Raw genomic sequence first — 22,121 nt, 5'->3', positions numbered from 1 at the left:
GCCTACTCCCATATGAAAGTCATCAGCAGATCTTGCATCTTCCAAGAGAGAAAGAGAGAGCATGTCTAGGTGACCCACCCATTCCTAGCTGGCCACTGAATGTATGAACTCTACTAAAAAGCATATTGTCTGAAGTGATAGGAAAGTTCTGCCTGTCAAGTTGGATCACTGCCTGCTCATTTGCACATGCATGGGCAGGGAACTAATTTGCTCCTTGAGGGGCAAATTCCCTGGGTCCTGGGGCCACCTACCACCTGCAGGCAGAGGCTAAACATACTGACACACACTGGACATGACATTCACACATGTTAAAGGTAAAGGTAAAGGGACCGTTGACCATTAGGTCCAGTTGTGGCCGACTCTGGGGTTGCGGCGCTCATCTTGCTTTATTGGCCGAGGGAGCCGGCGTACAGCTTCCGGGTCATGTGGCCAGCATGACTAAGCCTCTTCTGGCGAACCAGAGCAGTGCACGGAAACGTTTACCTTCCTACCAGAGCAGTACCTATTTATCTACTTGCACTTTGATGTGTTTTCGAACTGCTAGGTTGGCAGGAGCAGGGACCGAGCAACGGGAGCTCACCCCGTCACGGGGATTCGAACCGCCGACTTTCTGATCGGCAAGTCCTAGGCTCTGTGGTTTAACCCACAGCGCCACCCATGTCCCTTAACTCACACATGTTAGGGTCAACGAATTTGTGCACCAAGGGAAAGACAGAAGGTTTAATGTGCAAAACAGACAGGAAGACTGTAAAGGCGTGTGTTTGGCATTTACCTCCACTTGCAAGCTTTGCTAAGAAAAAGACCCCCGCTTCCTCAGCTATGTTAAGAGGAACCACAGCAAGCTTGCAAAACAGGAAGACTCCGCAGGTTTCCTCTCTGCATGTTGAGAAAAGGGTTCCCCTTTCTCAGTGCACAGGGAGGATGCCAGGTGAACTGGTACTGCAGGAAGAGAGGGACCTTTGCCTGCATAGCCAGCTTGGTCCTGCCCTCTCAGCAGCGGCCCTTCCTCTCACCTGCAAGTGGCGGCGACTGTCACAATTACCACAAAAGCCATGTACAGTGGTGCCTCGCAAGACGAAAAGAATCCGTTCTGTGATTCTCTTCATCTAGCGGTTTTTTCGTCTTGCGAAGCAAGCCCATTGACGGATTAGCGGATTAGCGCTATTAGCGCTATTAGCGGATTTTAGCGGCTATTAGCGGCTTATCTGCTGATCAGATCAGCTGATAAGCGGCTTAGCGGCTTAGAAAAAGGGGGGAGGGGAAAAAACCAGCAGGAACCCGCAAGACATTGTCGTCTTGCAAAGCAAGCCCATAGGAAATTCATTTTGCGAAGCACCTCCAAAACGGAAAACTCTTTCGTCTAGCGAGTTTTCCGTCTTGCGAGGCATTCGTCTTGCGGGGCACCACTGTAACAGTTGGTGAGGGCAAGTGGAACTGATGCAGAGGAAGAAAGTGTGTGGCCCGTGCAGGGTGGGGGTGGGGGCAGAGTGAGAGACATGGCTGGCCAGATTTAGGCCACAGACTCCCCATCCCCGCGCTTTTGATGCTGCAGTGATGATGAACACACACACAAGCCAGTCTTCAGCTGACGTTCTTGGATTTAAGCCCAAGCCATTCCACTGTTGAGACCTGTCTTAATGCTTCAGTCAATCAGCTCAACCGCCTCAGGATTGGGATGCCTGGCTGGAAATATTCAACACACACTTGTGTGGCTTGGACGCTTTGTGGAAGTCAGTAAGGCTGGCTTCCAAATCACTCTTCTCATGAGCAGGATGTATATTGCAACATGGTTGGTGTCAGAGCAGGAGCAGGGTGCAAGTGCTTCCCCCACAAACTAGGAGTTCATTCCCACCCACCTATTATTATTATTAGATTGCTAGACTTTGGTCATTAACAAATACTTTTTTTTTTTGTTTCAGAGAGCTGAACATCATCATCATGATTATTATATCCCACCCGTCTGAGTTGCCCCAGCCACTCTGGGCAGAATACAACACACATCTAAAAATACACTTTTTGCCCTTTCTGTGTACCCCCAGATTCCACTCCCCCCCCCCAGTGCTGCCACTGTGAAATGTGGCTTCAATAAATTATGGATCCAATTGCCAGTATCTCTTCTAGACCTTGGAAAAGACAGTGGTTGATGAATATACAAACCAGGATTCATTAATTTTTTTAAAAAGCTGAGATCTATAATTTCTAACACACATAAAAATAAAAATAAACTCCACAGTTGTACACACCTTCCCTCCTTATTCAAGGAAAAGTGAGACAATAATTCATTGTGAGCTGCTGTTGCACCCAAAATGGAAGGGGTGGTTACTGCTTCCACCTTCCTGTAAAATGTCTTATCTTCCTGAATTATTTTTGAATTGATTATGGCTGCGATCAAACTCACACGTGCCATACAAAGCAGGGCACATTTTGCAATATCAGACTTCTTGCCTCCACAGCTCAAGAGGGAAGAGGCTGGGAGGGGGGAGATGTGTGACCTTTGATGCATTTCAGCTTTTGTTGTGCTTATTTGTTTGATCAGCAAACATAGCACAATCAGGTGAAATCCTGCAGTGGTAGAATGGACTGTGCCACTTCAGGACAGGGTGGGCAGCGGTGTCCCTCTTGCATGCTCCCCCACCCCTTACACAACAACCTCCCTACAGCTTACATGTCCTTCCCAATCACAGAGTATATCTACTTCCCTTCCTGCAAGTAGGAAATAGTTAACTTGCTGCAACATTCAAAAATGTGGCTTCCCATTACAGTCATACCTCATTCCCATTACAGTCATACCTCGGGTTACAGACGCTTCAGATTGCGTTTTTTTGGGTTACAGACCGCCGAAACCTGGAAGTACCGGAACGGGTTACTTCCGGGTTTCGGCGGTCGCACATGCGCAGAATCGCAACCTGCGTGTGCGCAGACGCGCCACTGCGGGTTGCGGACACTGTGGGTTGCGAATGTGCATCCCACACAGATCATGTTCGCAACCCGAGCATCCACTGTATTAAGTCTATTCTGCCATCTCTGAATTCTACCATCTCTCTGCATATGTATCCCATTGAAAATGCAAAGGGAAGCTTTGGGGGGAATAAATCCGCCTCTTCGGAGGCCCAAGGCCACCCAGTGAGCTTCACTGGTTAGAGAGGATGTGATCCCTGATTTCCCAGGTCCTAGTCCAGCACTCTTCCCACAGAAGCACACTGGGTCTCTGATAAACTACAACTCCCAGCTGCCCCTGCCAGCTTGGCCAATGGTCAGAGATTGTCAGGGATGATGGGAACAATTGGCAGGCCACGGATTCTCCACCTCTGGTTTAGAATCTCCGTCGGTAGAGCATGGGACTCTTAATCTCTGGGTTGTGGGTTCAAGCCCCATGTTGAGCAAAAGATTCCTGCATTGCAGTGGACTGGTCCCTTCCAGCTCTATGATTCTATGAATACCAGTCGCTGGGAATCACAGGTGGCGTGGGGGAAGAGTGCTGTTGGGCTCGGGTCCTGCTTGCATGTTTCCCACCGACATTTGGCTGGCCACTGTGAGAACGAGATGGTGGACTACATGGGGCATGTAACACACCTTGCCCAGTTCCCCATGGACCTGAACGCCAGGGGGCGCGCTTCTGAGGTTTTCAAATTTATTTTTTTAGTCGCGTTTAGTCAATTCTTCGGCGATCAGCCTTCTTTATGAGAGCTGGACCATAAAGAAGGCTGGTCGCCAAAGAATTGATGCTTTTGAATGATGGTGCTGGAGGAGACTCTTGAGAGCCCCATGGATTGCAAGAAGATCAAACCTATCCATTTTAAAGGAAATCAGCCCTGAGTGCTCACTGGAAGGACAGATCCTGAAGCTGAGGCTCCAATACTTTGGCCACCTCATGAGAAGAGAAGACTCCCTGGAAAAGACCCTGATGTTGGGAAAGATGGAGGGCACAAGGAGAAGGGGACAACAGAGGACGAGATGGTTGGACAGTGTTCTCGCAGCTACCAGCATGAGTTTGGCCAAACTGCGGGAGGCAGTGGAAGACAGGAGTGCCTGGCGTGTTCTGGTCCATGGGGTCACGAAGAGTCGGACACGACTAAACAACAACAACAGGTTGGAGGTGCATCCGAGAAGAGCGCCATTGCAGCCTGCGGGAGTTACCTCTCGGTAAGGCGGCGTCATCCTCAGCACTTTTCTCTCCAGAGAAAACTTTCGTTCTTATTGCATCCCGACCCGCCCCTTTCCTCCAGGGAGCTCCAGGTGGTTACATAGCTCCCGCTCCTCTTCCGCATGACCCTCGCCATCACTCGGTTAGGTAGGTCAGGCTAAGAGCTGGTGGCTGGCTCAGGATCATCCCCTGAACTTCACGGCCACTTGCGGATTTGAACTCCGCGCTCTAGTCCAGTACTCTAACCACTGGGCAACACGGGCTCTCTTTAAGCAACACCACCAGAAGCCAGTCACTGCATTCAGTGAAGATTTTCGACGGGTTAATAGATACTTAGAATGCACTGCTTACTCATGACCCAGCTTAGTGTAACAGCAGCAACGTCTCTCCCTCCCGGATTCCAGCCCAGGAAATCTCCCGCCCTTGGTTACCTTCACAGCTGAAGGATGGATCCCCTGCGCGAGTCTTACTGAGGTCACTTCCTCAGCTTCCAGGGACAAACAAGGAGGAGCAGTCCATTATTGAGGCCGGCCGCAGCAGGTGGCTTTGGCGGCAGGCCGCGTTTCCTTTCTCCCTTCTGGGCAATTAATTAAGCCGAGGAAAAGAAGAAGAAATACATAGCGAAAGCCTTTTACGCGTGCCTACTCAGAAGTAAGGGAAGTGTGTATACTATATAGGATTGCAGCAGGCTTCAGTTGCCTTGAATAGGAAATCCCAGCCTGTGCTGAATTCTTCCGATGTTGTTGATGATGCCGTCCATCTGACTGGGCGGCTCCCAACAAAAAACAGTAAAAGCACAATACAACACCACGCACTCAAAACTTCCCTGAACTGGGTTGCCTTCAGATGAAGGGGAAAGATGAGCTTCGGATCGGAGCCTTGCTCGCTGCATCTGTTCCCACGGAGAGCAACTTATCTTGATCGGCCTCTCCGCAATCCCAGGGCGCTATGAGCGGCGTCTGACATCTAGGAAACGGAAAATTCAAGAAAAAAGTGGCTTGCCCAAGGCTGCCTTGGAAATCGGTGTCATTTTGAAAGAAGGAAATGCAGCGCGGGTGCGTTGCAAGAAGCAACTCCGAAGTGTTAAAGTGACCTGACTGTGTTAATGGGTGGTTCGATAAAAAGGAGCAATTCGCCATACCTAATGGTTTTAGCCATTCTTCCTACTGTCTGGCAGGACGTTAAAGAGCCCCGATCCACACATACAGGTTTCAACGTTTGGTGACTGTTCGCTAAACAAGCGTGTAAACGCTCTCTATGGGAAAGGACGGCGTTTTAGATTGTGCATAATAATCAGGAAGCTTTTCCGTAGAGTTCAGGACTGGTGCTGCAAGCATCCCGTGCACGTGTGAATGACCTTTCCTGATCTTGCCACATGGTTGTGTGGGCACTGCGGTAAGTTTGCTGATCGTTCTATCCACCTTTAGGTCAAAGGAAAGACGTGTCTTTGGGGAGGGAGGGTTCAGAATTGCTTTGGGCAAGCAAAGGATCCAGCATTCGGCTCCTCCAGATCACCGCAAAGGGTTCCGTTTCCTGCCAGACCTGGACTGCAATCTTCACATAGGAATTGACACCGTGAGACTGACTTGGGAGCAAACCCCGCTTCAATTTGGCTATGTGGTTTAGATGGTTTGCTTAGAATGCAGGGCAGTGGCGTAGCGTGGGGGGGGGGTGCAGGAGGGCCCGGCCGCACCGGGCGCAACATCTGAGGGTTAGGGTTAGGGGGCGCAAGTCCATGGGTTAGGGGGCGCAAATCCACGGGTTAGGGGGCGCAAATTACTTGCCTTGCCCCGGGTGCTGACAACCCACGCTACGCCACTGATGCAGGGGCCCCCGGCTTTTCTTAGCCCAGGGGGCCGCATTGCTTTCGGGAGGCCACATGCCAATCAATGGTGGGTGGGACCAGAAGCAACAAGTGGGCGGGGCGAGGAAGGGGTCATTCCCCATTGCAAGCGGCCAGAAGTCGGAGTTAGCTCTGTGCACACGGAAAAACGTTTCTCCATCACCTGCAAAATGCATGATGACAGTTCAAGGAGACTTTAGAGCCAGGCAGAAGCGCCCCAGGAGGATCAAGAGCAGGGTCCGTGAGGGTGCGTGGCATAAGAAGGGCGCTTAGCCTGGGAAGCAGGTTGAGGGCCACATCTAGTGCATTGAAGGGCCGCGTTCTCTCTGGCTCCGAGGTTCCTTTTCTGTAAGCCCCGCAGGAGGCAGACGCTCGCATGGACCTGCACGTCGCAGCGTGGTCCTGTTGCTGTTTACTCAGACGTAAGACCCACTTCCCCAGTAAAGCGAGCACAGAAGGAGCTGTCTTGTAGCTGGGTGGCTGCTACACACACGTTTCCCCTTCATGAGTTCAAAGGGAACTTTTAGGGAGGGAACGCAAGGTTGCCCAATCCCGTGCAAGCAAGCCCCACCAATGCCCGTGTGGGACTCGATCCTAGGAAACGGTGTGCATGGCGTTTCCAGACACGGAGCCCCTCCAACCTAACGCAGCACTGAGTCTCGAGACACCCTGAACATCAGCAGATTTAGCTTGGCGTCAGGTTTGCAGCCCGTGGCACACAATTTCTGACGCCGTCCACAGTCGGGAGAGCAACTCTCTTCGTTTCCCATTATATTCTCCTTGCGCAAAACCATCTGCCAGCCTTTCCTCAAAGAGCTGCTTGAAGCTAGACGCGGCGCTTCGATCATCGTCTGCTGCCAGGGTCACCTGCTCGCCTCCTTGCCTTGCAGGTGGGCAGCTGCGGCCTCTGTCGTAGCTTTGCATAGACTGAGCCCCCGGGCGAGTGAAATGAACGAAACAATTTGCAAGGGTTCGGAACAGTGAGAGCCTGCGTACGGAAGTCCTTCTCCCTCCCTCCCTAACCCTCACATTGCCTGGAGAATGCAAACGGGGAAGGGCTCTAACTCAGTGGCAGAGCGTCTGCTTTGCATTAAGAGGGTCCCATGTTCAATTCCCGGCATCTCCAAGTAGCAGGGGCGCCATCTTGCCCTCAGGATTGTGTGTGCCCGCTGCCCCACATGGATGTGCAACATCACACGGACACACCTGCACCTAGTGCGTGTGATGCCATGCAGCCAACAGCCAGCGAGGCACCCTTCTATGCGGTGAGGGACTCGGACTTGGAGGCAGAGAGACTCTGCTTCCCCTCCCCAGCCCCACCACCCAGAAAAAAATTGCCTCGCTCGTGGGTGCGAAAGACAGAGCTGAACTACTTCTCTCCCTGCTGGTTTTTTTCATTGACTTTGTGGGTGCCTGCCCCCCCAAATTATATTATTGTGGCTGCCCAAGCACCCACAGCCCCCTAAGTAGGACTGAGAAAAAGAGGCCCCAAAGCAAAACTGGGCCTCTTTGGTGGTGGCGCCGCGGCCGCTCAATCTTTGGAACGCCCTTCCTGCAGAGACTCCGCACGTTTCCTTTTTTAGACGGCTGTTGAAGCCTCTTTGAAAGCAAGATTTGAATGCTGGCTATTCCGCAGCTTGTAGAGACTGTCCCGCTTTTCACTGAGACAGGACATCTCGTGGTGGTGCCGCTGTCCCGCCCCCCCTTTCTAAATAGCTTGTTTTACTGTTCTTCCCAATGCTTCAATTATTGGGGGCGCGTAGCGGGAAGGGCGAGTGGGAAAGGTCGAGGAGCCCCTAATGAAATCCACAAGCCCCGCTCCTCCGTGGCTGTCTTCAATTTTAGCCAAATCATTGCCTTTCCCCAAACAGTAGCGAAGGGTGGGGTGGGGTGAAAGGGGGCACTACAAGAAGTAAGAACGAGTAATCCGAGAACTGGTCTTATCTTGTTAACCTTTAGATTGTGTAGGATTTGTTTTAAGGTCAGGCGCTTTGGAGAAGGATGTAGATGTAGATGCCTTTTGTATTTTTCTGCATGCTGAAAAGCCTCCCTGCTCTCTTCGAAAACAAAACAGAGCAATGGGGATTCGGCCCATAAGGTTCTGCCCTCTTTCTCTCCCGGTTCTTCTTATTCTCTACCTCCGCGCCCCGCTTTAACTTTAAGGAACCTCTGACGCCAGAAGAAAACCCGGAGCATCTGGTTATCCCACAAACAGAAGGCAGGGTGGGGTGGGGGATAGAGAGAGAGAGAGAGACTCCAAGCGCTATAACCTCCGGCAGGTCCACTGCAAGGCTTCTCCCCACTACTAAAAAAACCTCAGAAAATTATTATTATTGCTGTTGTTTAAAAGACCACGTGAGTAACGCACTGCATCCACCACGCCATTAGGCAAGATGAAGTGGCAGACTTAAGGTGGTTCCTTCTGGGGAAGGACCACTTCAGATTGCTGGTGAGGGGGGCGGAATCGGATTTGAGAAGAAATCCACCACTCCCTACAAAGAACTCTGCGCGGAGCACCTTAGTACACAATGGAGAAGAGGTTAAGGAAGTTGTTTTTTTAGGGAGGGTTGTGTAAACATCGGAGGCTATGTCCACAATACCGCGCCCGATGCACACACCTGAAGTGGTACAGTCCACAATCCAAGCACCTCGTTCTGCCTAATGCGTCGAATTTATCGTGCGTAAAGAGATGGAGCCGAGGGGGGTACCCTACTCTTTAGCTGCTCTGAGGCGTATAGGACGGCGCTTAGTAGGGCGGAGGAGACCTCTGCTCGGAGGTTTGCTACTTGTCTTTGGAGCGTAAATGGAGACCTCGGGGGCTACTCGAAGCTCTTATTCCAGCAGTAGGGAAAACACTTTGTGAGGTGCTTTTAAAGCCAAACCAACTTAGTTCCTCCAACTAAAGTGGGACCACGCTTGTCTCGCCACATCCCACCCACCCCCATCTCTTTGGAAAGGTGGCCATATGCCACTCTCTTCTGTGCCTCGGCACAAAGACTTTCCCCTCTCACAAACACATATACACTCCATTCACTGAAATCGTCGAGTTTTAGAATATCTTGCCCAGTATTTTTGACAACTGGAAAGTGACGGTGGTTCGGTGGCTCGGTGACACGATTTATTTAGTGTCTAAAATACAGGACTTTTTTGTTGCTGTTTTTTGGAAAAAGAGAAAAATAAACAAGAAGTTTACGTGCCGTGAAGAAGTTTATGCGCTGTCTCGCCCACTCGCGTGAGACAGATTTCTTTCCCACTCAACTCTGATTAAATATATTCACGTTCTGTGTTGTTGTTGTTGTTGTTTAAAAGCCATTCCTCCCAGATATGAACAAAGTTGATCATCCCATCCATCATCAGTCGATGAAGGAGCTGATCACAGAGAATTATGAGGTGGAACTGAACTGAGAAAGGTTGCACAACAGATAAACGCAGACGAGAGGAGAGCGACCGCGGTTTCTCATTATTGATCAGCGATCAGTTCCCCCCTCCCTCTTGTTGTGGATAGAAACCGCGATTTTTTTATTTTTATTTTGGTGGTTGGTCGTAAACATGTAACTTTGGGAATTAATTTTTATTCCACTCCAAGTTTCTATTTTTAACTGAATGGCATCGAAATTCCAAGTAAGGCGTTCTTAGGGTCGGGCTGCAAATAACCAGGAGCAAAGGAGCAAAGGAGCCCATTCCTAAGGGTCGAGATCCCTTCGCCCCCCCCCCATAAAATATTTGATCCCCCCAAGTTGATGGGCATTGCCATTCAAATATTTTATTCAAGTTGACATTCCTGTGCAAGAGGAAGATGGGCTTAGCGAGACAATCGACTGGGAACTTCACCTGCCGAGGCAGCTCGGTTGAAATGGGCGCCATCAGCCGAGCAAAATCACTAACCTCCTTCATTTCTGGGCGAAGGGGCGGGGGCTTGCGCAGGAGACTTTCTCCCGCGTCGATTGCGTCCTTGCCCTTTTCAACCCTGGGAATAAAGTCTGTGCGGTGATTCTTCCCAAGTCTTTACAAGGTGATTTCCAACCCTCGCCTTGTCTCCCCTGTTTCTTTGGCCTCGGTGGATCGCTCTTTCAGGGGCATTGCTGTCATCCTAAGGAAGGAAGGAAGGAAGGAAAGAGCAGCAAGAGTGAATCCCGTTCCTACAAGCACCTGATTCTTTATTTGAGTTAAGATGGGGCCCGTGCTTCTGCAATCCTCCCTGCTTTCCTTAGAATAATCCTGTGCGTTTCAAGTTCCTTTTTAGCCGGCCAAGCCAGATCTTCTCTCCGCATCCGCGGATCAGATCAGATCACATCAAGTTGACGATTGAGAGAGAGAGGAGTTATCTTTAATGGGAAGGCATCAGACATCCCGTAGGCTAGCAACAGTGGTCTTTCCCCCCCCTTTTATATATATATATATATATATATATATATATATATATATATATATATATGTATGTATATATCAATATACACAAACACACAGAGCGCACACTTTCAGACAAGAGGAGCGCGCAGGAATCGAGGCTGAGGCGCTCTTGTAAATCAATCCACCTAGACCTCAATCCTGGCAAAGCGAAGGAAGGTTGCATTGTGCGCCAAACAGCGTCTCCCCCCCTTGATGCGTCTATTGGGGAGCGGGGGGTGGGGGTGGGGTGGGGAGGAGACGTTTGGCAGCTCCCTTCATCCCTCGTTTCCAATCACGCTCTTGGCTCCTTCATTTTTCTTTACCGCAAGGTCTCCCTCACCTGATCACTGATGGAGTGCTAAGCAGGCAGACCTCGCAGCTTTGCGAATACTGGCAGGTAGGGTCCGATTTCATTATTATTATTATTTATTAATTCATTATTATTGCTTTTCATTTGCTGGGAAGGGGAATTTCTATCTATTAGTATTACTCTTAGCCGCATTTCTACATGGGATTATAGATGCCCTCAAAAGCAGGGCGCTGTGGTAAGATGCCAGAGGTTAGACATTTGCGCCAGTTCTCCATAGAGGTGCAGTGAAGATTGCGATTGCGGGGCGGCGGACGGGAAGAGAGAGAAAGGAAAGAGAAAGAGCGGAACTCTCATTCCCCACCCCCACCTCCAATTAGCTTGTTTATTTTAATTAACGCAGGAATCCTTTGCGAGAAGGACCAACCTCCTCCTCTTGGTTACATCACCGCGTCTCTCCCTTCCGTCCCTCCATCCCCAAACCCATCCCCCTTTCTTACCCCTTAAGGAGGAACCACTTTGGGGCCCCCCAAATAAACACCCCTTTCTAGAGCTCTTCAGGTAAGACGCTGCCTCGAACGTTTGCTACGGATCTCAGGGTTGTTGCTGCTAATAATGATGATGATGGCGATAAAAATAAGAACAATAACTTTTACAACAGCAACCTGCATTTCCTCAGGTGTGTTCCCATTTGAGGCATGGAGACGTGTTTTGAGTGGGTGCCTTATCTGGACAGGATCCGGTCGGTTGTGGAGCTTAGAAGTCAAGCTGGCAGGTTTGGGGGCTGCTTCAAGGGAAGAAGGGGTTTCTTTGAGCCGCGGGGGTTTTGCATCTGGGCTCGCCAGAAATGAAACCAGCCCTCCTTTGGCAATGTGAATTTTTACGCGCTCCCCGTGCGCCTTTTCCCTACCTCGGTTCGCCTCGCCGGCAAACTGGCTTAAGTGGCAGGCGGGCGAGGTATACAAGGCGAGCTTCCATTATTAGCTCCAGAAGCCCTTCTCTTGAAACCCCCTTCGCGTTAGAGACCCGGCCGCCGCCTCCCCCCTTTTTACGCTTCTCTTTCTCTGGCTAGGGGCTGGAGACCTGCAATCCGGCGCCAGGGGCTTTTCTGTCCGCTTCTTAAAAGCCCCTCGTTGCTTTGCTCCAAATCATCCCTTTTTTTTTCTTTCAGTTTAATCGGGTAGGAGAAAACTTTTATTTCTCTTTCTCATCTGAATATGGGCATCCTTGGAAGGTTTCTTTTGCTTCTTGCCCGTTGGTCCCGGCACAAATGAGTAATAGTTAAAAAAAATAATAATGAGGGAACCTCAGTAAACAGCAAAAAAAAGTGGTTCTTGAGACAGCCGGATGAAACAGACAGGGGACGGAAGGCGAGCCGAAGCTTGGTACCGCTGGAACCTAAAATTGAAAAAACAACATCCCTGAAACGGAGTCCCCAATTAAGACTAATAAGAAAGGGAGACTTATCTTGGAGGGACTTTTGCCTCCTTTGCCTTGTTTGGCATTTTGATTCCGTTCCGGCGCTTGATGTGCGTGTGAGATTCAGGAGGCGATTACCAAAACAATTCTGCTCCTTCTGGGCGCTTCCTTTGTTTTTTCTAAAATATAGGTGTGCTGCGCTCTTCAATACAATGGGCTTGAACCAGGCTCACTTAAGCAAGTCCCACTGATGTCAAGGAAAGGATCTGAGCACGTGCTTCGTTGAATCCAAGGAAGCCCTGAACTTTTGTGCTCACTAGGTGCCTGTAAGATGCATCTTCAGTGGAGCTTACTCCCATGGAAGTGTGAGTAGGCTTGCACCCTTAGCCGTAATATTAAGGGTCCCTTCAGCCTATACATTAAGAGTGCAATCCTTTGCCAACTCAGATGAGAGTAAGCCCCACTGAAGACACCCTGGGACCTTTTGCTTTCTCAATGCCATCATCACACTCTGGAGTCAAACCTGGAGACAGTTATGTTTCATCGCCAGCCAGCTCTGGAGGCCCCGAACAGGGATTATAACGTTCCAAACATAGCTAGATCTATCGTTAGCTCCCTCTGGCAGAGGAGAAGATCAGGAAGCGGTGTCTTTTGAAAGGCTGGGGGACGTCTGAGATCCAAGATTCCCCTGAAAGGAGGAATCTGTTGGTGACTTTTGGTCCACAGTCACTCACACGATGAAGAGTGACTCGCCTTGTCCCTTTACGCAATGATGTGGATAGAATCAGTCACCCTTCTGAGTCTCTCTCTCTCTCTCTCTCTCTCTCTCTCTCTCTCTCTCTCTCTCTCTCTCACACACACACACACACACACACACACACTTTCAGGTCCCCACTGCTCTATTAAAATTAAGCCAGGCCACTTTCTGTTCAGAGGGAGCCAGTGCGTAGAGCAAAATGATTAGCCGCCTCCACTTTCGGGTTTCCTTATCCTTCCTCTGTCTAATTATTTGTTGGTCAGTTATTAATCCGCACGTGGATACTTTGTCCTAGAGCCAAAGACAAGCCCCCTTCACGCTGTAATAGGCTTTAGACCCTCGCCTGTGGCGGAGCAGGGGCCGGACGGAGGGTTCCAGTGGCTCCCCTCCCCATCTCCTCTCTTCTCTTGATAATCGCTTGGATTTCTATTTTATTTCTTTAAACCCTCTCGCCGGAGCATGTTCCTCGCCTGTGCCAAAGCCCGGCTGCTTCGCAGGCTCGCCGCCAACGGTTTTGTTGCAGAGGCTGGGGGAGCCGTTTACCGGGGGATTAGCCCGAGCCGAACAAATCGCCCCCATCCATCCTCCACGCGCCTTGAAGCGCGGAGTGCAAAATCTGGAGCTTTGTGTTTCACTACCCCCCCCAAAAAAAAACCCTTCTCCTTCTACGACAATGGACAAGCCTGATGCCCGTGTGGAAACGACGCTTGTCACTATCTACCATTTAACGCTCCGACAAGGAGCGCCGATTATCTGTTATATTCAGATTCTGTTGTAAGAACAGGCTTGGTTCCCTCCCCTTTGGCGCTTCATCTATACGAAACGATGATTATGATAACAAACGCAACAACGATAGCAATCCACTCTATTTGTTATTAATTATGATGGTGGCAATAATTATGATAATAAACAAATCTCCGTTTATACAGAGCGTCCGGGAGCTTCTGCGCCCAGTGGCTCCACAATGCTTGACACCCCCCAAAAAATGTTTTTCCTAATTTGGGGCGTCTACAAGCTCTGTTTCCCTGCAGGCCCAAACAGGGAAGGGCCTTCTCTTCCAAACCCAAAGTATATGCCAACAAACAGGCAACCCTCCTTTAGCCGCTGGCTTTCACCTTGCGCGTCCTCTAGGATTTCCCGAGCGCGGCTGTATCTCTCCGTCTCTCCCACCAGCAACTTGTCTCCTCCTGCCCCCAATTGCTCACATACCCGGGGGGTATTTTGCCAGCTCTTCCTCCGAGACGCCTCCTTCGCCCCCTCCAGCCTTCCTGCAAGCGGCAGCCCTTTCCAGCTTCTCGAGGAAAGAAAGGGAGACCTGGTAAAAAGAAATTGAAGGAGATTCACCTTGACTGCTGAAAGAAAGGCCTTCGGAAACTCGCCGGCTCTTCGCAGGAAACTCCTCAACATCCTTTCTCCGGGGGAAGACCCGGGAGGTGCTGCTGTCCAACACAACACGCCTTATGGCGAGAATCCTTTTCGCCCTTGACCTGGGAAGAAACCCCCAATAAAGTCGGTGTGGGGTTCGTTTTTGGGCAGAGAAGCATAGGATCGGGTTGCGCCCTTGCGCAAGAGCAGCAGCAGTGTTTGGGGGTGCTTCCGAGGACGGTGGGTTTTGGATGAGTGTGTTTAGATAAGGTGGGGACACTCGGGTCTCCTTGGCTGAGTTCTTGCAGAAAAGGAAACACGTTGTCGTCATTTCTGTAGTTATTAATTCCCCCAATCCCCTTGCAACAACACCGCGAGGTAGTTTTTGTGTGAAGGATCAGACACCGAAGGGAGTCGTCTCAAAACTATCAAAACTTGACCCAGAACAACTTTAGGGTTGCTTTTCATGAATGAAGCGTGCGTGCCCAACTCTAGAGAAAAGGAGGCGGGGTTTTGGTTACGTTATTATTTCGCTTCCCCTCCCGTCTAAATTTAGGACACGATCCAGCCAAAGGGAAGCTCTGTCAAGATCCTCATTGGTTTCAAGGGGAGAACTCTCCCTGGGCTTTTCAGTTTTCAGTTTTGCGCCTTAAGATTGGAAGCACCTAGCGGCTTCAGCGGCTGGGAAGCACCCAGCGTTTTTTGTTCTGCTCCTGCCGCCGTTCCGGCTTTACCTTCAAGAACAAGCAAAGGAGTCTGGAGGGGGAAGGGAAGGGAAGGGAAGCAAGCAACTTCCCAAGTGCTCTCGCTTTTGATTCCAGACCCAGGAAGGAAAAGAGCTTCAGCCCGGAAATGGTTTTTCTGGGGTTCTTCTGACCCGCTTCCAGGAGAGGAGAGGGAGCCTTCAAATCCTTTCCAGAGCGCTCACCTGGAGAAATCACCTTTCTAGAGATCACTTTTTCCATCGGAACCTCCAGTTCCAAGACAGAAAGATGAAAAGGCGAAAGCAAAGATAGGCAGACAGGCAGTATAGTTAGACCGTCATCATTTGGGAACCAGGAGATCAATTGCGCGTTTATGGTTTAAACTGCAGGTACCCGGTCTGTAACCTTAGTGTTGCACACTAAACATGTTCACTTAAAAGCAACCCTGTAAGTGTGCTTGGAGGCCTAAGAAGAGTCCTACTGGACATCGGGCCAGCGACCACCCAAAGCCAGCAGCCTGTTCTCACAATGGCAATCTAGATGACTCTGGGAAGCCCGGAAGCTGGACTGGTTGAGCCCTCGGCGCCCTGACTTCGAGCGCAGCAGGACTTCGAGTCGCCGACCCTTATGCGCAGAAGCAGCCTAGGAGTCTCTCTCTCTCTGTGGAGAGAATGCAAAGTATGGTTCGTGTCACAAGAGGAGAGTGGCTGGAGAGGGCGGCGAGGACGAGGCCTAGCTCAGCGCCCCAGTGAGGAACATAAGAATAGCTTTAGGTCCCTTCCCATTATTGGAGCCCAGCATAGGCGCCGACTCCATGGGGCTTGAGGGGGCCCGAGCCCCCTCAAAAATTCGTTTGGGGGGGCTCAGCCCCCCCAATAATCTCGGGCGGCGGTGGGCGCGTCCGCGGCTTTTATAGGGCGCCCGGCGCGCACCAGCTCGATAACGGGCACCGGCGCGGCGGGGGGCGCCGGGCCGGGGGGAGGGGGGCGGCCGGCCTGTCTCCTTGGCAACCCCATTGAGCAGCGCCGGCTCCCCCGGGAGGGCCATCCCCCCGCGCCGCCGATCGCCAACACCGCCGACGCTGTGGCTGCCCGAGCCCGAGCCTGAGCCCGAGCCAAAGTCAAAGCCAGAGCCCGAGTCAGAGCCAGAGCCCGAGCCCGTCAGTCAGGAAGGAGAAATGGGGAGGGAGACGAGGGAGGAAAATTGCGCGCAGGGTGAAGAAAGGAGAAGGGCGAACGAGACGAGCTTCCAACCCAAAAAAGGGCTGGAAGACTGGGAGGATGCAGGATCGGGAAAGAAAGCGACGCCTTCCCCGCCCGCGACGTCGCCCGCTTGTCATTGGCAGCGCAGCGGGCGCCCAGAGGGGCTGGGCACCGGCGCAGGGCCGCTCCGCAGCCGCGGAGGACAGCTGCGCGGCTAGCAAGGTGCGCCGCGTAGAGCGCGGCCCTTGTGTGGCCCGGTGGCCAGGCAAGCTTGGGCGGGGACCCCCATGCAAATCTAAGACGGGAGAAGAGGGCAGAGCAAAGGGGGTCCCTTCCCCAACCTCCGGCTCTGAGACTTCCCTGCGCCCCAGAAAAGCGAAAGGATTTTCTCTTCTTCTTTTTTTATAAATATTTTATTAAGGTTTCAAATACAAAGTTAGAAACATACACTGAAGAAAAAAGTAAAAGAACAAGAAAAAGAAAAAAAGAAAAAGAAGAAAAGAAAACCAACCATTCAACACATTTTTTATATAACTAACTGGACTTCCTCGCATCTCCCTTACCCTGCATTCTTTATAATAAAGATATCAGCAAATTATTACCTTGTTTCGTACCTTATTTTGTACTTTTCAAATACTATACCTCTAAATTTAACATACTTTTCATCAGTTACTTATATCTTAAATTAAACATAGTATTACCTTAGATTTTGACCTTTTCTTACTTAAAATATAATTTCCTGTTTCCCAAATCTAATTGCTGAAGCTATAGTTTCCGAATCGTGTAAATTTTTAACATTCATACAACTATTGTTTTTGTAAATAGTCCTTAAATTTTTTCCAGTCCTCTTCCGTTGTTTCTTCTCCCAAATCTCGGATTCTGCCAGTCATTTCAGCCAGTTCCATGTAGTCCATCAATTGCGTCTGCCACTCTTCCAGTGTGGGCAAATCTTGTGTCTTCCAATATTTTGCGATAAGTATTCTTGCTGCTGTAGTTGCATACATAAAGAAAGTTCTATCCTTCTTTAACACTTTCTGGCCAACAATGCCCAAGAGGAAGGCCTCTGGTTTCTTGGGAAAGGTATACTTAAATACCTTTTTTAACTCATTATAGATCATTTCCCAGAAGGCCTTCACTTTTGGACAAGTCCACCAGAGGTGAAAGAATGTCCCTTCAGCCTCCTTACATTTCCAACATTTATTATCAGACAGGTGATATATTTTTGCAAGCTTGACTGGGGTCATGTACCACCTATAAATCATTTTCATAATATTTTCCTTCAAGGCATTACATGCCGTGAATTTCATTCCGGTGGTCCATAACCTTTCCCAGTCCTCAAACATGATGTTATACCCAATATCCTGAGCCCATTTTATCATGGCTGATTTGACTGTCTCATCCTGAGTGATTTTCTCTTCAACCTGCCCTCCATCCTCTTGCAGAAAACTCTTTGCCTGCCCTGCCCGTATCTCGTTTTTGCTTTTTAATTCCACACACGCACCCTTCGGACTTCGTGGCAATCGGGTGCGCGGGTGCGTTTCCTAAGAGAGTGAGGACCCCCGCCTCCTCCCCACCTGCTCCCTCGCCAGCCAGCCAGCCGCGCGCCCTAGCCGGAGAGCCCCGGCCGTCCCCGTTGCGCAATCGGCTGGATCTCCCTTCAGCAGGCCGTGCTCACAACTCGGCCCAGGGACCCCCCAGCAGCGGATCTCCGGCCCAGCTGAAGAATCCGGCAACAAGCCCCCTCCTCCCCAATCGCTCCGCCGAAATACGCTCCAAACCCCCCCCCCGATAGGCCGCCGGCCGCCAAGTCTAGTGGCGCCCTGAGCAAGGGTCTCTCCCCAACACCGCCACCTCGAACTGCGTTCTCCCGGCTACCCGAGCGAACCAGCGGCAGGACCCCGGTATGGGCCCCCCCAATATTTTTTATAAGTCGGCGCCCCTGGAGCCCAGCATTCTGTCTCCAACTGCGCTCGGCCAAGTGTCTCTTCGCGCTCAAGAAGCGCGAGGGAGACGGCGGCCTGTACCATTTTGCTGTTGCCCCTAGCTGGCTTTAATTTTAGCAAATAACAGCAAACAAACAAATAAATAAATGACGGTGAAGATAATATATACAGTATATGTAAAAACCATTTATCCCACCAATGGGCATCATGTGACTGAAGCATTCGGTATCCTGTCCTGACCGTGAAAGTGGCTTTCCTAATGAGAGTCAAACTTGCCTTCTTGCTTGTCAGTTGCCAGTATTAACCCGCCCTTCCATTACATCAAATGGAAATGAATTTCACGGTTGCTGTTGTTTTTAGTGCATATCGCCTTTCAGCTGGAGTGCCAAAGGCGCTTGACAGTAAAACCTTATGGAGCTTTAGAACGAAGCTCCTTTTGACTCCACAGCTCCGACCTCTTAAATATCCACATACCCTCTTTTGACCCCGGATCTGTAAAGGTGTTTAAAACAACGAGAACAAGTGTGGTTTTTATCACCTACTAAACGGTTTTAGACCTGGCGGTTCAGATAACATCCAAACGACAGAGCGACCCGCACTTTTCCTGCCAACAAAATCTGATCCGTCCCGTCAAGGAGCAAATCCTAAACTGCCCCTCTTTTTCACTCCTAGCCTCACATTCCTGTAGATCAGCTTAACCCTGTCCGTGTCTGCTCAGAACACAGCTCCAGTCGTAGGCTGCAATCCTGTACGCGTTTCCCCGGGAGCCAGCCGCATCTAATGCAGTGGGGCTTTTTCAGAAAACGCACTTGAGGTTGCGCGCTTAGGCTGCAATCCTACGCCCACGGAAGAGCCTGTTCATGGCGTTCAAGTGGACATGTTTCTCAAGAGACGTGCCTGACTACCACTGAGAGCGGAGGCCGCAGCCACACTTATATGTGGGTCCGGAGAGGCTTGACCTACAGTGGGACTTCCGAGGGATTCACCGGAACGAGCTCATAGGGCTGCAGGTTCTGCTCCATTCAAAGCCATCGCAATTCTCCTCTAGGATTCCAGAGGGGCGGCATTGCGCCCAAGGAAAGTCTTTCCATTGTAACCTTTTCCGGCCATCCAATCTCTCTCTCTCTCTCTCTCTCTCTCTCTCTCTCTCTCTCTCTCTCTCTCTCTCTCTCTGTGTGTGTGTGTGTGTGTGTAGGTCCTGCCACAAACAAGCTTGATCCGTGAAAAGTCCTAGGTCTGTCCTTTCTCTCTCTCTCTCTCTCTGTTCCTCCACCGGTTTCTGCGTCTTAGATTCCCCTTTCAATGGGAGATTTCTCTCCTAATTGCATTACTTACAGTAAATAGACAGCCCTGCTGTTCTGGGCTGTGCCGTGCCAACAGAAAGAGAGGAATTCTGTGTGTGTGTTTCAAAAATTATAATCCAAGCTTATTTCACTTGATTGGCTTTCTCTTCTCGGTTCGAATGTGTTTTCTGAGTTGCTTTCTGCCTTTCGACCGGCTGATGCAGAGGGAGAGACCTATCCAGACGCAAAGGGCGACCTTTTCCATCCCACCCTCGCGCCCCACGACTAAAGAACCACTAACAAACAGTGGGGGAAGGAAGGTTATCTCTTCCAGCCCTGTAAGGTCCGTGGCTTGGAAGGAAAGTGTTTGGGGGGGAGGCAGTGGAGGCTTAGTGATGCCATTTCAGGAGTCACACTAGACTCTGCGGCGGGTATTTCTGAAGGGAGACTTGCTTCAGGGGAGGTCAGGAAACAGCCGGTCGGGGCAGCAGTGTGAAAAGGCAACAGGGAAAAGGGGAAATAAATGTACCAAAGAGAGGGGAGAGAAAGAGATGAGGATTCCTGTGTTGGCCCTAAACCTATACGATTTTCCCAAGGTGGAAGGGTCCGGCAAATGCCATGGACCAAGCTGTGTCCGGAGGGCGGAAACAGCTGGCTTCCCAGGTGCGCTTTCCTTTCTGCCTGGAGAAGAGCGCTGTGGGACTGGAAGCTTGCGTCCCACAGCTGAGCAACTCCGCTGATCCAACGAAAGGGGTTTTCTCGATCACATGATAATGGCTGAAAGCCATTAAAGACTTGAATCCTCAACTACTAAACCCCACCCCATTAGGGAGTTCCCTAAACCTGCTATTCCTTACTTCAAATATGTTCTCAAATTGAGGTTAATGTCTTTCTCGGTTCAGTTCTTCCCTTACTCTAACATTATACCACGCGTCCCCTGCCTTTTTTTTATCTTAGGAGGTCTGGAATTAGATCAAACCCATACTTTTAAACACTAAAACGGTAAGAAAGAGAAGTTTCTTCTTTCGGGTCTGCCTACGAGAGATGAAAAGGGCTTCTCCAGAACACGCGCAAAGTCCCGCTTCCCGATCCCCAAACTGCGAGATTTCTTAAATCTGCTCCCTTGGTTCTTTCTCGTGGAACTGGGGACCATGGAAGCGATCAGGGGCTCCCTCCGGAGTAACCGGCTTGCCACTCTTGAGGGTGCGATCCCGCTCAACGGAAGCTAACCGCGTAAAAATGTGCGCAGTGCGATCCTGTGCACCTTGGCCAGGAAGTCGGTCAGTGGATTGATCTTAAAATCCTCCCTCCCTCCCAAGAAGGCGCGCGCAGGATGGCAGCCACGTGCTTTCCCGGCTTGCTCAGCTCAAGGTGGGACTTGGGGATTTGCTTAAGGTGGAGAAGATTGTGCCTCTTTCTTTCTTTCCAGCAAAGTCCCTCCAAAGCCCAGATTCATTCAAAGAAATCCGCCTTATTTCTCTCTCTCTTACACACACACACACACACACACACACACACACACACACTTTCCCATTGTTAAAATGCGTTTTGAACTTGAGTACTGAACGCCGGATGGGGATTTGAGGAAGGGAGATGGACTGGAGGAGGGGGTGTGCGGGTGAGGGTGGGAGGAGCAGGAATACAATCTGGGCCCACACAAGCCAGCCCCCTAAAAAAAGGCCCCCTCCCTCCTCGTGGTTGCAGGGGGGGGTCTGGCTCTCCCCCTCCCTAGGAATATTTGTCACCGCTCTTGCCCATCTCTGTGGGGGCTGAGAGGAGTTTGACAGCTCTTTGTTGTCTGTATAAGAAGGGAGTTTGCGGGGAGGGAGGGAGCTGGTGGCAGCTCGCGGGCGAGAACTCCTCCTCCTGAATTATCCAAAATGGGTTGGCTTTCGCCTCCAACAAATTGGACGGAGCCGCAGAGAGCAGCAGTCCCAAATCCGACCTAGAGGCAAGTGGGAACTTTTCAAGCAACCAGGGATCGCTGCTTGGAGAAATAACCGACCCCCCCTTCCCCTACACCCCCCCTTACAAACCTTCTTTGGTTTTAATTTCTTTGATTTTTATAAGTATATTAATCTCCCCTTTTGGGGGCCACAAAGGCTTTTGCTCACCTCCCACTCCTACAAAAAAAAAACCAAACTCCCCTTTTTCTAGTTCAGGAAGCTGCAAGACAAGTCTCCGCTTCGTGGGTTTTTGCTTCGTCTCTGCTCTGCCCAATCCCTCCTTTCCCCCTTTTATTTCTTCTTCTTCACACTTTTTTCTCTCCTTCCTCCCTTTTTTTGGGGTCCGGCGTCGTTTCCCTCCTTGCCCGCCCAGGAAGGCGCCTTCTCCTTGCGCCACGAGGCGGGGGGCAGCCCCGCAAGAGACCCTCCTCCTCCTCCTCCTCGCCGTCCGTCCGTCCGTCCCGCCTCGTCTGCCTTCCGGGCCCGGAGCCGCGACGCTGCTTCCCCGCGGGCTGTCTCGCCTCTTCTGCCGCCGCCGCCTCCTCCGCCTCCCGGCGCTTCGGATGCTCTAGCCCAAGACTCTGGGGCCTGTATATGGAAATAGTGGGGTGTCGAGCCGAAGGAACCGCTTGCCCCTTCCGCTCCCCAGCCATGCTTTTCCACGGCATCTCCGGAGGCCACATCCAAGGCATCATGGAGGAGATGGAGAGGAGGTCCAAGACCGAGTCGCGCCTGGCCAAAGGCGCCCAGATGAACGGCCGGGAAGCGGTAAGGAGTCATAGGGGCATAGGGGGTGTCGGGGGAAGACGCGGGTCGCCA

General features: G+C 51.0%; 1 protein-coding gene and 1 long non-coding RNA gene across 6 annotated transcripts in view; one reads left to right on the top strand and one right to left on the bottom strand.

Annotated features, from left to right (window-relative positions):
* Window positions 1–22,121, bottom strand: part of LOC310708497 — a 124,062-nt gene that overhangs the window by 62,002 nt on the left and 39,939 nt on the right. Inside the window, exon 3 of one of the 3 annotated variants that reach the window (XR_014527055.1) lies at window positions 10,784–12,081. The exons of 1 other annotated variant lie outside the window; for it this stretch is intronic. This is a non-coding gene — a long non-coding RNA (uncharacterized lncRNA). Of the gene's footprint in view, window positions 1–10,783; window positions 12,082–13,504; window positions 14,175–22,121 lie in introns of those variants that run through there. One more of the 3 variants, XR_014527053.1, reaches the window with a different exon arrangement.
* The window catches only part of LHX9 (LIM homeobox 9), a 37,664-nt gene continuing 37,323 nt past the window's right edge, over window positions 21,781–22,121 (top strand). For 2 of the 3 annotated variants that reach the window (XM_083506834.1, XM_083506833.1), the window contains exon 1: window positions 21,785–22,070. In XM_083506834.1, the coding sequence (XP_083362960.1) occupies window positions 21,897–22,070 (174 nt within the window). In that variant the 5' untranslated portion in view covers window positions 21,785–21,896. Of the gene's footprint in view, window positions 22,071–22,121 lie in introns of all 3 variants that reach the window. The other variant, XM_083506835.1, reaches the window with a different exon arrangement.

The sequence above is a fragment of the Podarcis liolepis genome, assembly GCF_965112155.1.
Source record: "Podarcis liolepis genome assembly, chromosome: 6".
Classification (NCBI taxonomy): Eukaryota; Metazoa; Chordata; class Lepidosauria; order Squamata; family Lacertidae; genus Podarcis; species Podarcis liolepis.
The sequence above is the reverse complement of the archived record's forward strand: the minus strand, read 5'-3'. Positions and strand labels throughout refer to the sequence as shown.